Source organism: Gymnodraco acuticeps, unplaced genomic scaffold (assembly GCF_902827175.1).
Source record: "Gymnodraco acuticeps unplaced genomic scaffold, fGymAcu1.1, whole genome shotgun sequence".
Taxonomy (NCBI): Eukaryota; Metazoa; Chordata; class Actinopteri; order Perciformes; family Bathydraconidae; genus Gymnodraco; species Gymnodraco acuticeps.
The window spans coordinates 87,535-106,865 of NW_022991477.1; the positions used below are offsets into that span (position 1 = coordinate 87,535).

The following is a 19,331-nucleotide window of genomic DNA, read 5'->3' on the forward strand; positions in this document are numbered from 1 at the left end:
TTACTCACAGTTTGAAGAGTTGCTTGTGGTTTGGATGATATTGTACAATGCTCAAAATAAAATAACAAACAACTTAGGTATTCTTTCTTGCTTTCTTTCTATGTTAACAGCTTGTATAACTTGGTAACTTAAAGGGTATCTTAACGGTTTAAAACTGAGCATCGGCGATGTCTTTCTGACAGGTTTCACATCTTTATTGTAGAGGAGGCACCGTGGGAGTTGTAGTCTTTTATACTCTGTTGACTACAGACGTCACGATTAGGTGGCCCTTCTTATAAAAGCTAAATACTGGCTCTAACATTGATATTTAGAAGAGTAGAGAACCTTTCCCTGATTCAAAGTATACCTATTTCTACATTAATGAGGCAACGGTTAGTTAGTTGGAGAAAGACATTCCTTGATGTAGGTTTTGAAGATTTCCTTTCCACTAGATGAGTCTCAAAGCCTCAAAGCTTAATGTCTCGCTTTGATGTTGTGTTTGTGTTTTTCAGTGGCGGCCCACATCAAACTCCCCGACAACATGAAGCCTCGGTACGTGGAGGACGAGGGTCTGTACGTGGGACAGAGACCGCCTGTGTCTCTGAGCAACGAGAACATTCTGGAGAACAGGATCCTGCAGATGGAGGAGGTGAGAACCACTGACTCTGTAGCCAAAGGAACTTTACTGTCAGCCTTTCAGTTCGGCAGCGGCGGCGGTAGCGGCGGCGGCGGTAGCGGCAGCAGCGGCGGTAGCAGCAGCGGCGGCTGCAGCGGCAGCAGGCTGCGTAAAGCAGGAAAGCAGACGTAAAGCAGTAGAAACACTTTCGCAAGCAAAGAAGAAGAAAAACTAAAGCCCTTAAAGTCAGAAGTGTATAATATCTACCTGTAAATAATAATAAAAACCCTTGATTTGTAACTTAACATCTCTGTCTCCTCTTGATCTGAGTATGTTATAAAGAACAGCTAATTGAAGCTTTATAGCGCAGGCCTTTGTCAGACGGTTTATTACGCCGTTTCTTTCCTGCTTCGAATAGTTCTCTCTTTTTTCACCTACCTGTGTTTGCATCCCTGATACATCCTATACACACAATCAACAGACACATGTATACATATGCACACATTAAGACTAGGGCTGTCAAACGATTACAATTTTTAATCGGATTAATCACAGCTTGAAAATTCATTAATCAGATTAATCACCATTCGAACTATGTCTAAAATATACCATTTCTTTATGTATATTGTTGTTGAATGGAAAGATAAATGAAAGAAGGCGGATATATCCATTTCACATGTTTATTATAACATTGTTCTGTGTGTCAAAATGAAAGACAGCCCACACACATATCAATCATCAAACCGTGGGGTCTTATTTCATTACGTAATGTTGTATCGATGTATATAGAGATGTACTACAGCAAAAGTATTCTCCGTCGGGACTTCCTGCAACAACACCACGCCGTTATCTTGATTCTGATTGGCCAGAAGACATTATCAAAGATATTGAGAAGACGATCACTACGTGACAAAAGTTTTCAAAACCGTTTCTAGTCTTCGGTATTTCCAGACAAGTGGCTGAAATCAATCTGACTAACTGCTGTCTGTGCAATTTACTCCGCGCGAGTTGGCGGACTTTATTTTGCTTCCTTTAACATCATTTCTCATGGTGGGGCTCAGCCATTTCTTGGTATGGGTGTAGCCTACCCCAGCCATACCCTGGCGCTGCCACTGGAGGGATGTATGGGGCGGGCCATTCTGCACATGCGTTAAATATTTTAACGCAATTAATTTAAAAAATGAATTACCGCCGTTAACGCGATAATTTTGACAGCATTAATTAAGACATTAATAAAAGCACAACAATCAATATACAAAACAATAGTCACTTCAAAAACTGTGAAAGCTGTGCGTTAGTGCAGAGTGTCCATAGCAGCGTGAAGGCCACGTTCTAAACGAGGCCCAGGTCCAGCAGAGAGAGAGAAGCTCTACGGATCAATAAATACGTCTGTGTTTATTAAATGTTTCAGGGTAAAAAGTGGTTCGGAGACGACGGCAGGATCGTGGCTCTGCCTGACCCCATCAAGGAGTCCTCCACCAGACCCCCCCTCTTCCACATGGAGGAGGACCTGGACCCTGCTCTGCACACTGTGTACAGGAAGGTGAGACACACACACACACATATATTTACATGTATATAGACTTCTTGCACTATTTTTTATTTGTATTTTTGTATTTTATGATATATGTTGCATTGTGGGAGGAGCTCAGGTCAGGCTACCCTGTAGCTGCTGAGCATATGACAATAAAACCTGAACAATAAATGTGAATCAAATCTGGTGTAATGGGATCTCGTGCTTCCTTTGAGCACAAACCCCCTCCAGTATTCTCATGGCATGAATGATTTTGAAGGCCATGTGTCTTTAGAGCAGAGCGTATACACGTTGATGGCAACAGATGAATTGATTCTGAAGAACATGACCTGGAGAGTTCAGTTTGCTCTCTGCTTTCAAAAGGGGTTCAAGTCTCTCTGTTTCACTCCGGTTACATAGAGCAGGTTTTAACATGTTGTTCAGGCTGTTCCTGTCTTTCAGTGTGAGGCTATGGAGCCAGCAGATCAAAGGTGATGGGTGTTGATGTTCTCTCCCCCAGCCGCTGAAGTCTAAGTATGCGACTCTGTACCTGTCGGGCGCCGCGGACCCTGAGGGGGACTACCAGCTGGATGTGGATGTTTCCGGGCTCATCTTCTCCCACCACCCCCTCTTCAGCCGGGAACATGTGCTGGGTTCCCGCCTGGCTCAGCTGTACGACCAGTACCTGAGCAGGCAGCGCAACAACCTCTCTGCACACCTCACTGACAAGGTGAGCCTCTCTGAGCCGACACACGTGGTGGGTGTTAGAAAACTCTCCCTCGTCCCCGGCTTGAGCTTCAGCCTCAGGACCCTCTAGTCATCACACACAGAGCATCAGCTAGTTCCTGAGCAGTGTCCTTCACATGCTGATATCCAATCGAGGGAGTTACACAGTCACAAGATGGAGGAATACCGGTTCTTCTACGTAATCATACATCCTGTCATTTACAAAATAAATTCAGATTTTTTTCAAAATTCAGATTTTAAATCAAAAAATTCTGACTTTTCCTCAAAATCATGACTTTCTCTCCTGCAGCGCATGTTTTTAAACACATATTGTTTGAATGACTAAATCCATTTTAATTCTGCAGCGTCAAATAAAGACAAATGTTTAGAGAGAGTTTAAATTAAAACACGCATAGCATTTTTTCCCCAAGCTCTTTATTTTTGATAGATTATTAATAATACTAACGCTAAAATAGCGCTGACCGATTTAAAATGTAAAACCTTGTAAGTTCCAACACGTTTGGACAACAATCCTGCAGCTAGGTTAAACGTGTGTGTGTGTGTGTGTGTGTGTGTGTGTGTGTGTGTGTGTGTGTGTGTGTGTGTGTGTGTGTGTGTGTGTGTGTGTGTGTGTGTGTGTGTGTGTGTGTGTGTGTGTGTGTGTGTGTGTGTGTGTGTGTGTGTGTGGTGTGTGTGTGTGTGTGTGTGTGTGTGTGTGTGTGTGTGTGTGTGTGTGTGTGTGTGTGTGTGTGTGTGTGTGTGTGTGTGTGTGTGTGTGTGTGTGTGTGTGTGTGTGTGTGTGTGTGTGTGTGTGTGTGTGTGTGTGTGTGTGTGTGTGTGTGTGTGTGTGTGCAGCTGAATGGACTCAGGAACGCTCTGAGGAGTATTCTGGAGGTCCACGGAGGAGAGAGTCTGACGGCGGCCATGCAGCGGCGGATCTCTGAGTACAGTCTGGAGGTCAGGTGAGGGATGAAGCTTCCTGCTCCGTGACGGCGAGGCGCTCTAGAGGTTCATCTGTAACTTTGAGTGCTGGGTGGCTCCTCTTTTGAAAGTCCAATGAAACCAAGGGACCTCAACATGTCCACTTGCTGACGATGAAGGGAGGCGCAGACCTGTTTCTCCAACAGCACGGCCAGCTACATTCATGCAATCACTATAACACATATTTATCTCCTTTAGGGTAAAAACTAGCTATTATTTTCATTTCAGATTAATCAGCAGATTATTTTCTACATTAATTGTTTATAAAATAGTGAACATGTCCGTCCCAGCTGCTCAGAGTCCAGTGTTATTCAGAGACATTCACTTTGATATGAAGTAAAGCAGAAGCAGCAAATCTCCAGATCAGAGAGGCTGGAAGCAACGATACAAATAAAAGACTTTCACCACATGTCACTGGTTTCGTCCAAAGCGACTGACGACTGGCAGAACATGACATAAGTATAAATAAATACACTTAAAGGGTGCTATAGGGTCGTTGTTGATGTATTTATGTTTGATAAATGTTTTGTTTAGCCGGATCATCTCTACCCAACTTTTATAATTTTCTAATCATAAATCTAATGTCCAGAAGCTAAATGCTAACGTGATGCTACAAAGCAGCGCCGGCTCTAGACAATTTGATGCCCTAGGCGAGATTTTAGCTGGCGCCATTGAAATGATTTCAAACCTGTTTATCCCAATAATTATAAAGGAGTGCCTTGGAAATATGTGTTTACATAAATTGTGATCAAAATGTTTGAGACCCACTGAGATAACTTCGACTAAAGTTAACTATCTGAACACTCAGAGTCCTTTACCTCACTGAGCCTCTCAGTCTGACAGGAGAGCTGTCCTGCACCCTGGTTGTAGAAACATCTCTTCTTATGTCCGTTAGCGCAGCTAGCACCAGATGCTAATAACAACAGCGCCGGTACCAGTGCGCCCTCCCTCTCCCTCGCTCGCTCCCTCTCCCTCTCGCACTTTGGCTGTGAGCTGCGGGTGCCAGATAAGCCAACATCCGCCTCTTTCATCACTTACAGCGCCCATCGTACAGGGCGAATGAAAAGTGTAACCGGGATGAAAAGGGTGTTACATTTACTTAATTATGAATGTTGTTACATCAAGACCGATAATTAAGATGAGCACCAACGGTCAAAAAGGTTTTTCCTTCCCCCAGATCTGGCGCCTATGCCAAAAACCGGCCCTGCTATAAAGGAACTACAGCCGAGCCTTCAGATTCAAACACACAGACTCTAGATGGAACGAGTTGAAGCGTTTGTTTGAACACTTTGCAGGAGGCAGGGACTTGCTTTCAAGCAGAACAGAAACTAACTCAGAGGAGTGTTCACGTGTTCGGCGTAATGACGTACAACGGCCTCCACGACTTCTGTAGTTCTGATCAGCCACTTGGTAACAACCATCGTTTCTCAGACACGTCCACTCTTCAGAAATCACAGTGGGGTCACTGCTGATGATTTAATGTAGAACAAAACGTGACCCGTCTCTTTGTCTCAACCACAGACCTTAGTTCAGATATAAAAACGAGGGACCAGGAAGTGGTGACATGCTGACTCACCTCCTGGTTTTAGGGCTCGTTCCTGCACCTCACTGTAGATCTAAAGGACTCTCCTGACCCCCTAACAGGAGCACCAGGCAGCTGCGGGACGGCGAGCAGGAGAAGGACCGGGTTCTGCTGAGGAACATCGTCCGGGTCTGGAAGGAGCTGAAGACCCTCAGAGACTTCCAGAAGTTCACCAACACGCCGTACAAACTCTCCCTCAGGAGGTACAGCTCCATCAGAGGATTGAGACTCTCTGATGTTCTTTAGAGCTTCTTTCATGAGCTGGTTTTTATCAAGGTGTTTTCATTGGTTTTCAGGACACGTCATTTGATTTGATTTATTTAGAACGTGGAAAACAATAATACAAATAATAATAATGAAATGAAACGAAAGAGAATTATGATGCTGTACAAACTCAAGCAGTATCAAATTGATAAACAAAAAATGATTGACTTACAAATGATATATAAACAAATGATCTGAAAAGTGAAGTTTACATTTATTCAACCCTTCTCCCAAAACTACATTATTAACTTTTTTCTTTTGACAAAATGTGCATCTAAATGTATCTCTGCATACAATATACATTTACAATTATAAATAGATGATATCATTATTACTACAATATATATAATTTATTATTATTTTACGGTGTATGTCATATTTGATAAGATAAATATAAATCTCAAAATTCTGACCTTTTCGAAAGATCTAAAAATTCTGACTTTCTCTGAAAATGTTAATAATCCCTGGTCCCGGCTTGAGCTTCAGTCTCTGTATCTGTGATCCTCTCCAGAATGGAAGGAGTCATCACATACAGAGCATCAGCTAGTTCCTGAACAGTGTCCTTCACATGCTGCTATGGTGTTACTGCACAGATTGGTAATGACATCATGCTGTGTGTTTTGAACCCAGGGAGAGCATGGACCGGGCCTCAGACGAGCACCAGTGTGAGGGAGAGATCCTGGCTGAGCTGGTGGAGCTGGAGGCGGAGATGGAGGAGGATTACCAGAGGAAGCTGGCCGAGTACAAGAAGCATCTGGAGGAGTGGAAGATCTGGAGGAGGAAGCAGGTACAGAGAGACAGACAGCCTGGGTACTGCACAGATAGAAGGGCCTGGTTACTGCACTGATAGAGGGGCCTGGGTACTGCACAGATAGAGGGGCCTGGGTACTGCACAGATAGAGGGGCCTGGGTACTGCACAGATAGAGGGGCCTGGGTACTGCACAGATAGAGGGGCCTGGGTACTGCACAGATAGAGGGGCCTGGGTACTGCACTGATAGAGGGGCCTGGTTACTGCACAGATAGAGGGGCCTGGGTACTGCACAGATAGAGGGGCCTGGTTACTGCACAAATAGAGGGGCCTGGGTACTGCACAGATAGAGGGGCCTGGGTACTGCACAAATAGAGGGGCCTGCTTACTGCACAGATAGAGGGGCCTGGGTACTGCACAGATAGAGGGGCCTGGTTACTGCACTGATGGAGGGGCCTGGTTACTGCACTGATGGAGGGGCCTGGGTACTGCACAGATAGAGGGGCCTGGGTACTGCACAGATAGAGGGGCCTGGGTACTGCACAGATAGAGGGGCCTGGGTACTGCACATATAGAGGGGCCTGGTTACTGCACTGATGGAGGGGCCTGGTTACTGCACTGATGGAGGGGCCTGGGTACTGCACAGATAGAGGGGCCTGGGTACTGCACAGATAGAGGGGCCTGGGTACTGCACAGATAGAGGGGCCTGGGTACTGCACAGATAGAGGGGCCTGGGTACTGCACAGATAGAAGGGCCTGGTTACTGCACTGATAGAGGGGCCTGGGTACTGCACAGATAGAGGGGCCTGGGTACTGCACAGATAGAGGGGCCTGGGTACCGCACAGACACAGGGGCCTGGGTACTGCACAGATAGAGGGGCCTGGGTACTGCACAGATAGAGGGGCCTGGGTACTGCACAGATAGAGGGGCCTGGGTACTGCACAGACACAGGGGCCTGGTTACTGCACAGATAGAGGGGCCTGGTTACTGCACAGATACAGGGGCCTTGGTACTGCACAGATAGAGGGGCCTGGGTACTGCACAGATAGAGGGGCCTGGGGTACTGCACAGATAGAGGGGCCTGGGTACTGCACAGATAGAGGGGCCTGGGTACTGCACAGATAGAGGGGCCTGGGTACTGCACAGATAGAGGGGCCTGGTTACTGCACAGATAGAGGGGCCTGGTTACTGCACAGATAGAGGGGCCTGGGTACTGCACAGATAGAGGGGCCTGGGTACTGCACAGATAGAGGGGCCTGGGTACTGCACAGATAGAGGGGCCTGGGTACTGCACAGATAGAGGGGCCTGGGTACTGCACAGATAGAGGGGCCTGGTTACTGCACAGATAGAGGGGCCTGGGTACTGCACAGATAGAGGGGCCTGGTTACTGCACAGATAGAGGGGCCTGGGTACTGCACAGACACAGGGGCCTGGTTACTGCACAGATAGAGGGGCCTGGGTACTGCACAGATAGAGGGGCCTGGTTACTGCACAGATAGAGGGGCCTGCTTACTGCACAGATAGAGGGGCCTGGGTACTGCACAGATAGAGGGGCCTGGTTACTGCACAGATAGAGGGGCCTGCTTACTGCACAGATAGAGGGGCCTGGTTACTGCACAGATAGAGGGGCCTGCTTACTGCACAGATAGAGGGGCCTGGTTACTGCACAGATAGAGGGGCCTGGTTACTGCACAGATAGAGGGGCCTGGGTACTGCACTGATAGAGGGGCCTGGTTACTGCACTGATAGAGGGGCCTGGTTACTGCACAGATAGAGGGGCCTGGGTACTGCACTGATAGAGGGGCCTGGTTACTGCACAGATAGAGGGGCCTGGGTACTGCACAGATAGAGGGGCCTGGTTACTGCACATATAGAGGGGCCTGCTTACTGCACAGATAGAGGGGCCTGGGTACTGCACATATAGAGGGGCCAGGGTACTGCACTGATAGAGGGGCCTGGTTACTGCACAGATAGAGGGGCCTGGGTACTGCACAGATAGAGGGGCCTGGGTACTGCACAAATAGAGGGGCCTGCTTACTGCACAGATAGAGGGGCCTGGGTACTGCACATATAGAGGGGCCTGGTTACTGCACTGATGGAGGGGCCTGGGTACTGCACTGATGGAGGGGCCTGGTTACTGCACAAATAGAGGGGCCTGGGTACTGCACATATAGAGGGGCCTGGGTACTGCACTGATGGAGGGGCCTGGTTACTGCACAAATAGAGGGGCCTGGTTACTGCACAAATAGAGGGGCCTGGTTACTGCACTGATGGAGGGGCCAGGGTACTGCACAAATAGAGGGGCCTGCTTACTGCACAGATAGAGGGGCCTGCTTACTGCACAGATAGAGGGGCCTGGTTACTGCACAGATAGAGGGGCCTGGTTACTGCACAAATAGAGGGGCCTGGTTACTGCACAAATAGAGGGGCCTGGTTACTGCACTGATGGAGGGGCCTGCTTACTGCACAGATAGAGGGGCCTGGTTACTGCACAAATAGAGGGGCCTGGTTACTGCACTGATGGAGGGGCCTGCTTACTGCACAGATAGAGGGCCTGGTTACTGCACTGATGGAGGGGCCTGGGTACTGCACAAATAGAGGGGCCTGGGTACTGCACAAATAGAGGGGCCTGCTTACTGCACAGATAGAGGGGCCTGGGTACTGCACATATAGAGGGGCCTGGTTACTGCACTGATGGAGGGGCCTGGGTACTGCACTGATGGAGGGGCCTGGTTACTGCACAAATAGAGGGGCCTGGGTACTGCACATATAGAGGGGCCTGGGTACTGCACTGATGGAGGGGCCTGGTTACTGCACAAATAGAGGGGCCTGGTTACTGCACAAATAGAGGGGCCTGGTTACTGCACTGATGGAGGGGCCAGGGTACTGCACAAATAGAGGGGCCTGCTTACTGCACAGATAGAGGGGCCTGCTTACTGCACAGATAGAGGGGCCTGGGTACTGCACTGATGGAGGGGCCTGGTTACTGCACAAATAGAGGGGCCTGGTTACTGCACAAATAGAGGGGCCTGGTTACTGCACTGATGGAGGGGCCAGGGTACTGCACAAATAGAGGGGCCTGCTTACTGCACAGATAGAGGGGCCTGGTTACTGCACTGATGGAGGGGCCTGGTTACTGCACAAATAGAGGGGCCTGCTTACTGCACAGATAGAGGGGCCTGCTTACTGCACAGATAGAGGGGCCTGGTTACTGCACAAATAGAGGGCCTGCTTACTGCACAGATAGAGGGGCCTGGGTACTGCACAGATAGAGGGGCCTGGGTACTGCACATATAGAGGGGCCTGGTTACTGCACTGATGGAGGGGCCTGGGTACTGCACAGATAGAGGGGCCTGGGTACTGCACATATAGAGGGGCCTGGTTACTGCACTGATAGAGGGGCCTGGTTACTGCACAGATAGAGGGGCCTGGGTACTGCACATATAGAGGGGCCTGGTTACTGCACTGATAGAGGGGCCTGGTTACTGCACTGATGGAGGGGCCTGGTTACTGCACAGACACAGGGGCCTGGTTACTGCACAGATAGAGGGGCCTGGGTACTGCACTGATAGAGGGGCCTGGTTACTGCACAGATAGAGGGGCCTGGGTACTGCACATATAGAGGGGCCTGGTTACTGCACTGATAGAGGGGCCTGGTTACTGCACTGATGGAGGGGCCTGGTTACTGCACAGACACAGGGGCCTGGTTACTGCACAGATAGAGGGGCCTGGGTACTGCACAGACACAGGGGCCTTGGTACTGCACAGACACAGGGGCCTGGTTACTGCACAGATAGAGGGGCCTGGGTACTGCACAGATAGAGGGGCCTGGTTACTGCACTGATAGAGGGGCCTGGGTACTGCACAGATAGAGGGGCCTGGGTACTGCACAGATAGAGGGGCCTGGTTACTGCACAGATAGAGGGGCCTGGTTACTGCACAGATAGAGGGGCCTGGTTACTGCACTGATAGAGGGGCCAGGGTACTGCACAGATAGAGGGGCCTGGGTACTGCACAGATAGAGGGGCCTGGGTACTGCACATATAGAGGGGCCAGGGTACTGCACATATAGAGGGGCCTGGTTACTGCACAGATAGAGGGGCCTGGTTACTGCACAGATAGAGGGGCCTGGGTACTGCACAGATAGAGGGGCCTGGTTACTGCACAGATAGAGGGGCCTGGTTACTGCACAGATAGAGGGGCCTGGTTACTGCACAGATAGAGGGGGCCTGGGTACTGCACAGATAGAGGGGGCCTGGGTACTGCACAGATAGAGGGGCCTGGGTACTGCACAGATAGAGGGCCTGGTTACTGCACAGATAGAGGGGCCTGGGTACTGCACAGATAGAGGGCCTGGTTACTGCACAGATAGAGGGGCCTGGGTACTGCACAGATAGAGGGCCTGGTTACTGCACTGATAGAGGGGCCTGGGTACTGCACAGATAGAGGGCCTGGTTACTGCACTGATAGAGGGGCCAGGGTACTGCACAGATAGAGGGGCCTGGTTACTGCACTGATAGAGGGGCCTGGTTACTGCACTGATAGAGGGCCTGGTTACTGCACTGATAGAGGGGCCTGGTTACTGCACTGATAGAGGGGCCTGCTTACTGCACTGATAGAGGGCCTGGTTACTGCACTGATAGAGGGGCCTGGTTACTGCACTGATAGAGGGCCTGGTTACTGCACTGATAGAGGGGCCTGCTTACTGCACTGATAGAGGGGCCTGGTTACTGCACTGATGGAGGGGCCTGGTTACTGCACTGATGGAGGGGCCTGGTTACTGCACTGATAGAGGGGCCTGGTTACTGCACTGATGGAGGGGCCTGGTTACTGCACTGATAGAGGGGCCTGGTTACTGCACTGATGGAGGGGCCTGGTTACTGCACTGATGGAGGGGCCTGGTTACTGCACTGATAGAGGGGCCTGGTTACTGCACTGATGGAGGGGCCTGGTTACTGCACAGATAGAGGGCCTGGTTACTGCACTGATGGAGGGGCCTGGTTACTGCACAGATAGAGGGGCCTGGTTACTGCACAGATAGAGGGGCCTGGTTACTGCACTGATAGAGGGGCCTGGTTACTGCACTGATAGAGGGCCTGGTTACTGCACTGATAGAGGGCCTGGTTACTGCACAGATAGAGGGGCCTGGTTACTGCACAGATAGAGGGGCCTGGGTACTGCACTGATAGAGGGGCCTGGTTACTGCACTGATAGAGGGGCCTGGTTACTGCACAGATAGAGGGGCCTGGTTACTGCACTGATAGAGGGGCCTGGTTACTGCACAGATAGAGGGGCCTGGTTACTGCACTGATAGAGGGGCCTGGTTACTGCACAGATAGAGGGGCCTGGGTACTGCACTGATAGAGGGGCCTGGTTACTGCACTGATAGAGGGGCCTGGTTACTGCACTGATAGAGGGGCCTGGTTACTGCACTGATAGAGGGGCCCGGTTACTGGACAGATAGAGGGGCCAGGGTACTGCACAGATAGAGGGGCCTGGGTACTGCACAGATAGAGGGGCCTGGGTACTGCACAGATAGAGGGGCCTGGGTACTGCACAGATAGAGGGGCCTGGGTACTGCACAGATAGAGGGGCCTGGTTACTGCACAGATAGAGGGGCCTGGGTACTGCACAGATAGAGGAGCCTGGGTACTGCACATATAGAGGGGCCTGGGTACTGCACAGATAGAGGGGCCTGGTTACTGCACTGATAGAGGGGCCAGGGTACTGCACATATAGAGGGGCCTGCTTACTGCACAGATAGAGGGGCCTGGTTACTGCACAGATAGAGGGGCCAGGGTACTGCACATATAGAGGGGCCTGCTTACTGCACAGATAGAGGGGCCAGGGTACTGCACATATAGAGGGGCCTGGTTACTGCACAGATAGAGGGGCCTGGGTACTGCACAGATAGAGGGGCCTGGTTACTGCACAGATAGAGGGGCCTGGTTACTGCACAGATAGAGGGGCCTGGTTACTGCACAGATAGAGGGGCCTGCTTACTGCACAGATAGAGGGGCCAGGGTACTGCACATATAGAGGGGCCTGGTTACTGCACAGATGGAGGGGCCTGGGTACTGCACAGATAGAGGGGCCTGGTTACTGCACAGATAGAGGGGCCTGCTTACTGCACAGACAGAGGGGCCTGCTTACTGCACATATAGAGGGGCCTGCTTACTGCACAGATAGAGGGGCCTGGGTACTGCAGAGATAGAGGGGCCTGGTTACTGCACATATAGAGGGGCCTGGTTACTGCACAGATAGAGGGGCCTGGGAGTGGGTACTGCACAGATAGAGGGGCCTGCTTACTGCACAGACAGAGGGGCCTGCTTACTGCACATATAGAGGGGCCTGCTTACTGCACAGATAGAGGGGCCTGGGTACTGCACATATAGAGGGGCCTGGTTACTGCACAGATAGAGGGGCCTGGGTACTGCACAGATAAAGGGGCCTGCTTACTGCACAGACAGAGGGGCCTGCTTACTGCACATATAGAGGGGCCTGCTACAGATAGAGGGGCCTGGTTACTGCACAGACAGAGGGGCTGTTGGGCCACATCAGTTACAGGATACAGTCAAATAACTACGCTTTGTGGTGGGAATTTATGTATCAAATGTGGGTAGAGATTCAAACCATTCAGCTGTCTTTGTCGTATTTTATTTCTTGCAAGAAAGTTCAGTCAGTCGTACAGAGAGCGTACAGTCTGCAGAGAGGAAGACCTAGAGTTTGGGTTGAGAGGAGAAAGGGAGGGGTTGAGCTTGGTGATAACAGAGGAGCATTCTGGGAGTTTAGGGAGTATCAGGATGTTCTCAGTTCAACAGAAAGTCATAATGTTTCTGCACATAGTGAAACTAACAACACTGCAATAAATGTTCTTAATAAGCAATGTTCCTAAGCTTAGCTAAGAAGTGTGAGAAGTAGTAAATATAGATAAACATTAGGGGTGTTGAAAATAATCGTTTCTACGATGCATTGCGATGCGGACGTGGACGATTCGGTCTCGATGCAGTGACGGAAGATAATCGGTTATAGCGTAGTAACGTTGCTTCCTGATTTTCCGGCCGTGGCTTTACTATAACGTTTTTTTTTCTGTCACTTTAATATCAAATCGGTCGGTGACGCAGAGATCAGTGAACAGACGTGACAGCGGTACAGCAACACCAAACACGGAGCAGTCTGCTTTATCCACCAACACAAGAACACCAGTCCAGAACCAACAGCAGAAGGACCCGCTCTGAATCACTCCGTGTCGCGGCTCAGAGACACAGGGATTTATGTTTTTCAAAAATAATCATGTCAGGTTTTTGGTGGATTTAATGAAGTCTTGGATTGCAGAGTATGAATGTCCTCTAGCAATTTCCAGACGATATATACGTGTGTAAAGTTTGTGAAGGCAGGAGGAAAAAAGCTTCCGCGATCACCGTCTCCTCTGTTCCTCCAAACCCCGCCCCCTCCCTGAAAATAATGAGTGACAGGCTGATAGTGACCCGATAGAACCTTTATTATTCACTTAATCACTCAGATATAATGAAGCTAACTTAATCTCATACATTCATGGGATTTATGAAACAGTAAGACAGAGAATGTGAGTGTGCACCCACATGCAGTATTTTAGTTTGTATGCTGTTGTAAATACTCTTGTCTGCTGTGTTCAGACTCAAGTCCTGTGTGTGATGCCACAGGACATTCAGTGTCCTTTCTTTAACAGAAGGCCGTTGCTAGAAGCTGCAGCTAGACTGCAGAAGCATTATTTATAGAGGCTAGACCTATACAATTCATTTATTTTGGTTTATAAATGAATGTCAAGACATTTATGTTATTGATTTCTGAAGCACTTTCTAAATAATAAAAAGAGAGCTCATATGTATTTACTGCATGTATGCATTGATGAAAAATAAGCCATGTGCAGTAATATAGAAAATTGAGGATGCAACGCATTGGTATGAATCGTGATGCATCGGGATATCGAATCGAATCGAATCGTTGACAGGATAATCGTAATCGAATCGTGAGACCAGTGAAGATGCACAGCCCTAATAAACATTAGCAAATAAGAATCACACAATGATATTATTAAAGTGAGGAGAGGACTGACAGGTTCATTTCATACTGGTATTCCCAGTATATACCCTGGTCCCAATGGAAGAGATAACATGTGAGGTCTGAGGTATCAGTGTTCAGTCAAAAAGATGAGTTTTCAGTCTGGATTTGAAAATAGTTCTTATAGCTAATAAGATAAGATGCATTTATTTATTGTTTTTCATTTTTGTTACAGTAATAAACAGACAAACAATATGAAAGCAGACAGGGTCATCCTTGGTAAAAAGAAATGCGTTTACCCTCTGAACATTGAGCAGTTTCACGTTTGACTCACTGTGGCCTTTGGAGACATTTAGTTAAGACGTTAGAATTATAATATAACTATATTAATGTTGTATCTTGTTAAATTACCTGAGGGTTTTATTCCTCACATGTGATCTGTTTTCAGAGATCATTTCAGCTGAACAGTTTCTGCTCATGATAAGATATCAGGATGTTTTTAAACACGTCATCTCGGTCTCCAAAATAACTATCATTTGATCAATCGTTCTTACTTTTATTTCTCTATAACCTGATGATTTTACTGTACAATCTAAAGCTGATAAAATCATCTCCTCTGACTGTTCAGAAAGCCAAGAAGAAGAGGAAGAAGAAGAAGAAGAAAGACCAGACGCAGGATGAGACAGAAGAGGAAGATGAAGACGTGGAGGTGAGCGAATCAGAGGGGCCCGCTGAGGAAGGGCCCCCCAAACCGGAGCCTCCAGAGAAACCAGACGTTGTCTCCATAGAGCAGCGCGTCAGAGAGAAAGCCTCCAGGATCCGCAGGAAACCTGGAGAACCGGTCCTGATCCCAGAGCTGTCGGCGTCCGGAAACATCACGGCCAGCGAAGTCTGCAAGAGGTACACTGAACACCTCGTTGATAAGAAGTCTGCGAGAGGTACACTGAACACCTCGTTGATAAGAAGTCTGCGAGAGGTACACTGAACACCTCGTTGATACGAAGTCTGTGAGAGGTACACTGAACACCTCGTTGATAAGATAAGAAGTCTGCGAGAGGTACACTGAACACCTCGTTGATAAGAAGTCTGCGAGAGGTACACTGAACACCTCGTTGATAAGATAAGAAGTCTGCGAGAGGTACAACTGAACCTCGTTGATAAGATAAGAAGTCTGTGAGAGGTACACTGAAACACCTCAGTTGATAAGAAGTCTGCGAGAGGTACACTGAACACATCGTGATAAGATAAGAAGTCTCATGCGAGAGGTACACTGAACACCTCGTTGATAAGATAAGAAGTCTGTGAGAGGTACTCTGAACACCTCGTTGATAAGATAAGAAGTCTGCGAGAGGTACTCTGAACACCTCGTTGATAAGATAAGAAGTCTGCGAGAGGTACACTGAACACCTCGTTGATAAGAAGTCTGTGAGAGGTACACTGAACACCTCGTTGATAAGATAAGAAGTCTGTGAGAGGTACACTGAACACCTCGTTGATAAGATAAGAAGTCTGTGAGAGGTACACTGAACACCTCGTTGATAAGATAAGAAGTCTGCGAGAGGTACACTGAACACCTCGTTGATAAGAAGTCTGCGAGAGGTACACTGAACACCTCGTTGATAAGAAGTCTGTGAGAGGTACACTGAACACCTCGTTGATAAGAAGTCTGTGAGAGGTACACTGAACACCTCGTTGATAAGATAAGAAGTCTGTGAGAGGTACACTGAACACCTCGTTGATAAGATAAGAAGTCTGCTGAGAGGTACACTGAAACACCTCGTTGATAAGATAAGAAGTCTGCGAGAGGTACACTGAACACCTCGTTGAAGATAAGAAGTCTGCGAGAGGCTACACTGCACACCTCGTTGATAAGATAGAAGTCTGTCGAGAGGTACACTGAACACCTCGTTGATAAGATAAGAAGTCTGTGAAGAGGTACACTGAACACCTCGTTGATAAGATAAGAAAGTCTGTGAGAGGTTACACTGAACACCTCGTTGATAAGATAAGAAGTCTGCGAGAGGTACACTGAACACCTCGTTGATAGATAGAAAGTCTGCGAGAGGTACACTGAACACCTCGTTGATAAGATAAAGAAGTCTGTGAGAGGTACACTGAACACCTCGTTGATAAGATAAGAAGTCGTGCAGAGGTACACTGAACACCTCGTTGATATAAGAAGTCTGCGAGAGGTACACTGAACACCTCGTTGATAAGATAAGAAGTCTGTGAGAGGTACACTGAACACCTCGTTGATAAGATAAGAAGTCTGTGAGAGGTACACTGAACACCTCGTTGATAAGATTAGAAGTCTGTGAGAGGTACACTGAACACTCTTAATAGAAGTCTGTGAGAGGTACACTGAACACTCGTGATAGATAAGAAGTCTGTGAGAGGTACACTGAACACCTCGTTGATAAGATAAGAAGTCTGCGAGAGGTACACTGAACACCTCGTTGAGATAAGAAGTCTGTGAGAGGTACACTGAACACCTCGTTGATAAGATAAGAAGTCTGTGAGAGGTACACTGAACACCTCGTTGATAAGATAAGAAGTCTGTGAGAGGTACACTGAACACCTCGTTGATAAGATAAGAAGTCTGTGAGAGGTACACTGAACACCTCGTTGATAAGATTAGAAGTCTGTGAGAGGTACACTGAACACCTCGTTGATAAGATTAGAAGTCTGTGAGAGGTACACTGAACACCTCGTTGATAAGATAAGAAGTCTGTGAGAGGTACACTGAACACCTCGTTGATAAGATAAGAAGTCTGTGAGAGGTACACTGAACACCTCGTTGATAAGATAAGAAGTCTGCGAGAGGTACACTGAACACACCTCGTTGATAAGAAGTCTGTGAGAGGTTACACTGAACACCTCGTTGATATAAGAAGTCTGCGAGAGGTACTCTGAACACCTCGTTGATAATCTGTGAAGGTCACTGAACACCTCGTTGATAAGAAGTCTGCGAGAGGTACTCTGAACACCTCGTTGATAAGATAAAAGTCTGCGAGAGGTACACTGAACACCTCGTTGATAAGAAGTCTGTAGAGGTACACTGAACACCTTGTTGATAGATAAGAAGTCTGAGAGAGGTACACTGAACACCTCGTTTGATAAGAAGTCTGTGAGAGGTACTCTGAACACCTCGTTGATAAGATAGAAGTCTTGAGAGGTACTCTGAACACCTCGTTGATAAGATAAGAAGTCTGAGGAGGTACACTGAACACCTCGTGATAAGAAGTCTGTGAGAGGTACTCTGAACACCTCGTTGATAAGATAAGAAGTCTGTGAGAGGTACACTGAACACCTCGTTGATAGATAAGAAGTCTGCGAGAGGTACAACTGAACACCTCGTTGATAAGAAGTCTGCGAGAGGTACACTGAACACCTCGTTGATAAGATAAGAAGTCTGTGAGAGGTACACTGAACACCTCGTTGATAAGAAGTCTGTGAGAGGTACACTGAACACCTCGTTGATAAGAAGTCTGCGAGAGGTACTCTGAACACCTCGTTGATAAGAAGTCTGCGAAGGTACACCTGAACACCTCGTTGATAAGAAGTCTGCGAGAGGTACTCTGAACACCTCGTTGATAAGATAAGAAGTCTGTGAGAGGTACACTGAACACCTCGTTGATAAGATAAGAGTCGCGAGAGGTACACTGAAACACCTCGTTGATACGAATCTGTGAGAGGTACACTGAACACCTCGTTGATAAGATAAGAAGTCTGCGAGAGGTACACTGAACACCTCGTTGATAAGATAAGAAGTCTGCGAGAGGTACACTGAACACCTCGTTGATAAGATAAGAAGTCTGTGAGAGGTACACTGAACACCTCGTTGATAAGAAGTCTGTGAGAGGTACACTGAACACCTCGTTGATAAGAAGTCTGTGAGAGGTACACTGAACACCTCGTTGATAAGATAAGAAGTCTGCGAGAGGTACACTGAACACCTCGTTGATAAGATAAGAAGTCTGTGAGAGGTACACTGAACACCTCGTTGATAAGAAGTCTGTGAGAGGTACACTGAACACCTCGTTGATAAGATAAGAAGTCTGTGAGAGGTACACTGAACACCTCGTTGATATAAAGTCTGCGAGAGGTACTCTGAACACCTCGTTGATAAGAAGTCTGTGAGAGGTACTCTGAACACCTCGTTGATAGATAAGAAGTCTGTGAGAGGTACACTGAACACCTCGTTGATAAGAAAGTCTGCGAGAGGTACACTGAACACCTCGTTGATAAGAAGTCTGCGAGAGGTACTCTGAACACACCTCGTTGATAAGATAAGAAGTCTGTGAGAGGTACACTGAACACCTCGTTGATAAGAAGTCTGCGAGAGGTACTCTGAACACCTCGTTGATAAGAAGTCTGTAGAGGTACACTGAACACCTCGTTGATAAGATAAGAAGTCTGCGAGAGGTACACTGAACACCTCGTTGATAAGAAGTCTGTGAGAGGTACACTGAACACCTCGTTGATAAGATAAGAAGTCTGTGAGAGGTACTCTGAACACCTCGTTGATAAGATAAGAAGTCTGTGAGAGGTACACTGAACACCTCGTTGATAAGAAGTCTGTGAGAGGTACACTGAACACCTCGTTGATAAGATAAGAAGTCTGTGAGAGGTACACTGAACACCTCGTTGATATAAGAAGTCTGTGAGAGGTACTCTGAACACCTCGTTGATAAGATAAGAAGTCTGTGAGAGGTACTCTGAACACTCGTTGAATAAGAGTCTGTGAGAGGTACACTGAACACCTCGTTGATAAGATAAGAAGTCTGCGAGAGGTACACTGAACACCTCGTTGATAAGAAGTCTGAGAGGTACACTGAACACCTCGTTGATAAGATAAGAGTCTGTGGAGGTACTCTG

General features: G+C 47.9%; 1 protein-coding gene across 5 annotated transcripts in view; it reads left to right on the plus strand.

Annotated features, from left to right (window-relative positions):
• The window catches only part of cc2d2a (coiled-coil and C2 domain containing 2A), a gene marked incomplete at its 3' end in the record, with an annotated part of 34,132 nt that extends 18,779 nt beyond the window's left edge, over window positions 1–15,353 (plus strand). For all 5 annotated transcript variants that reach the window (XM_034196692.1, XM_034196695.1, XM_034196694.1 and 2 more), the window contains 7 exon segments: window positions 492–628; window positions 2,007–2,138; window positions 2,629–2,838; window positions 3,690–3,796; window positions 5,460–5,600; window positions 6,292–6,448; window positions 15,082–15,353. In XM_034196692.1, the coding sequence (XP_034052583.1) occupies window positions 492–628; window positions 2,007–2,138; window positions 2,629–2,838; window positions 3,690–3,796; window positions 5,460–5,600; window positions 6,292–6,448; window positions 15,082–15,353 (1,156 nt within the window).
• Between the last annotated feature and the right edge of the window lie 3,978 nt (window positions 15,354–19,331).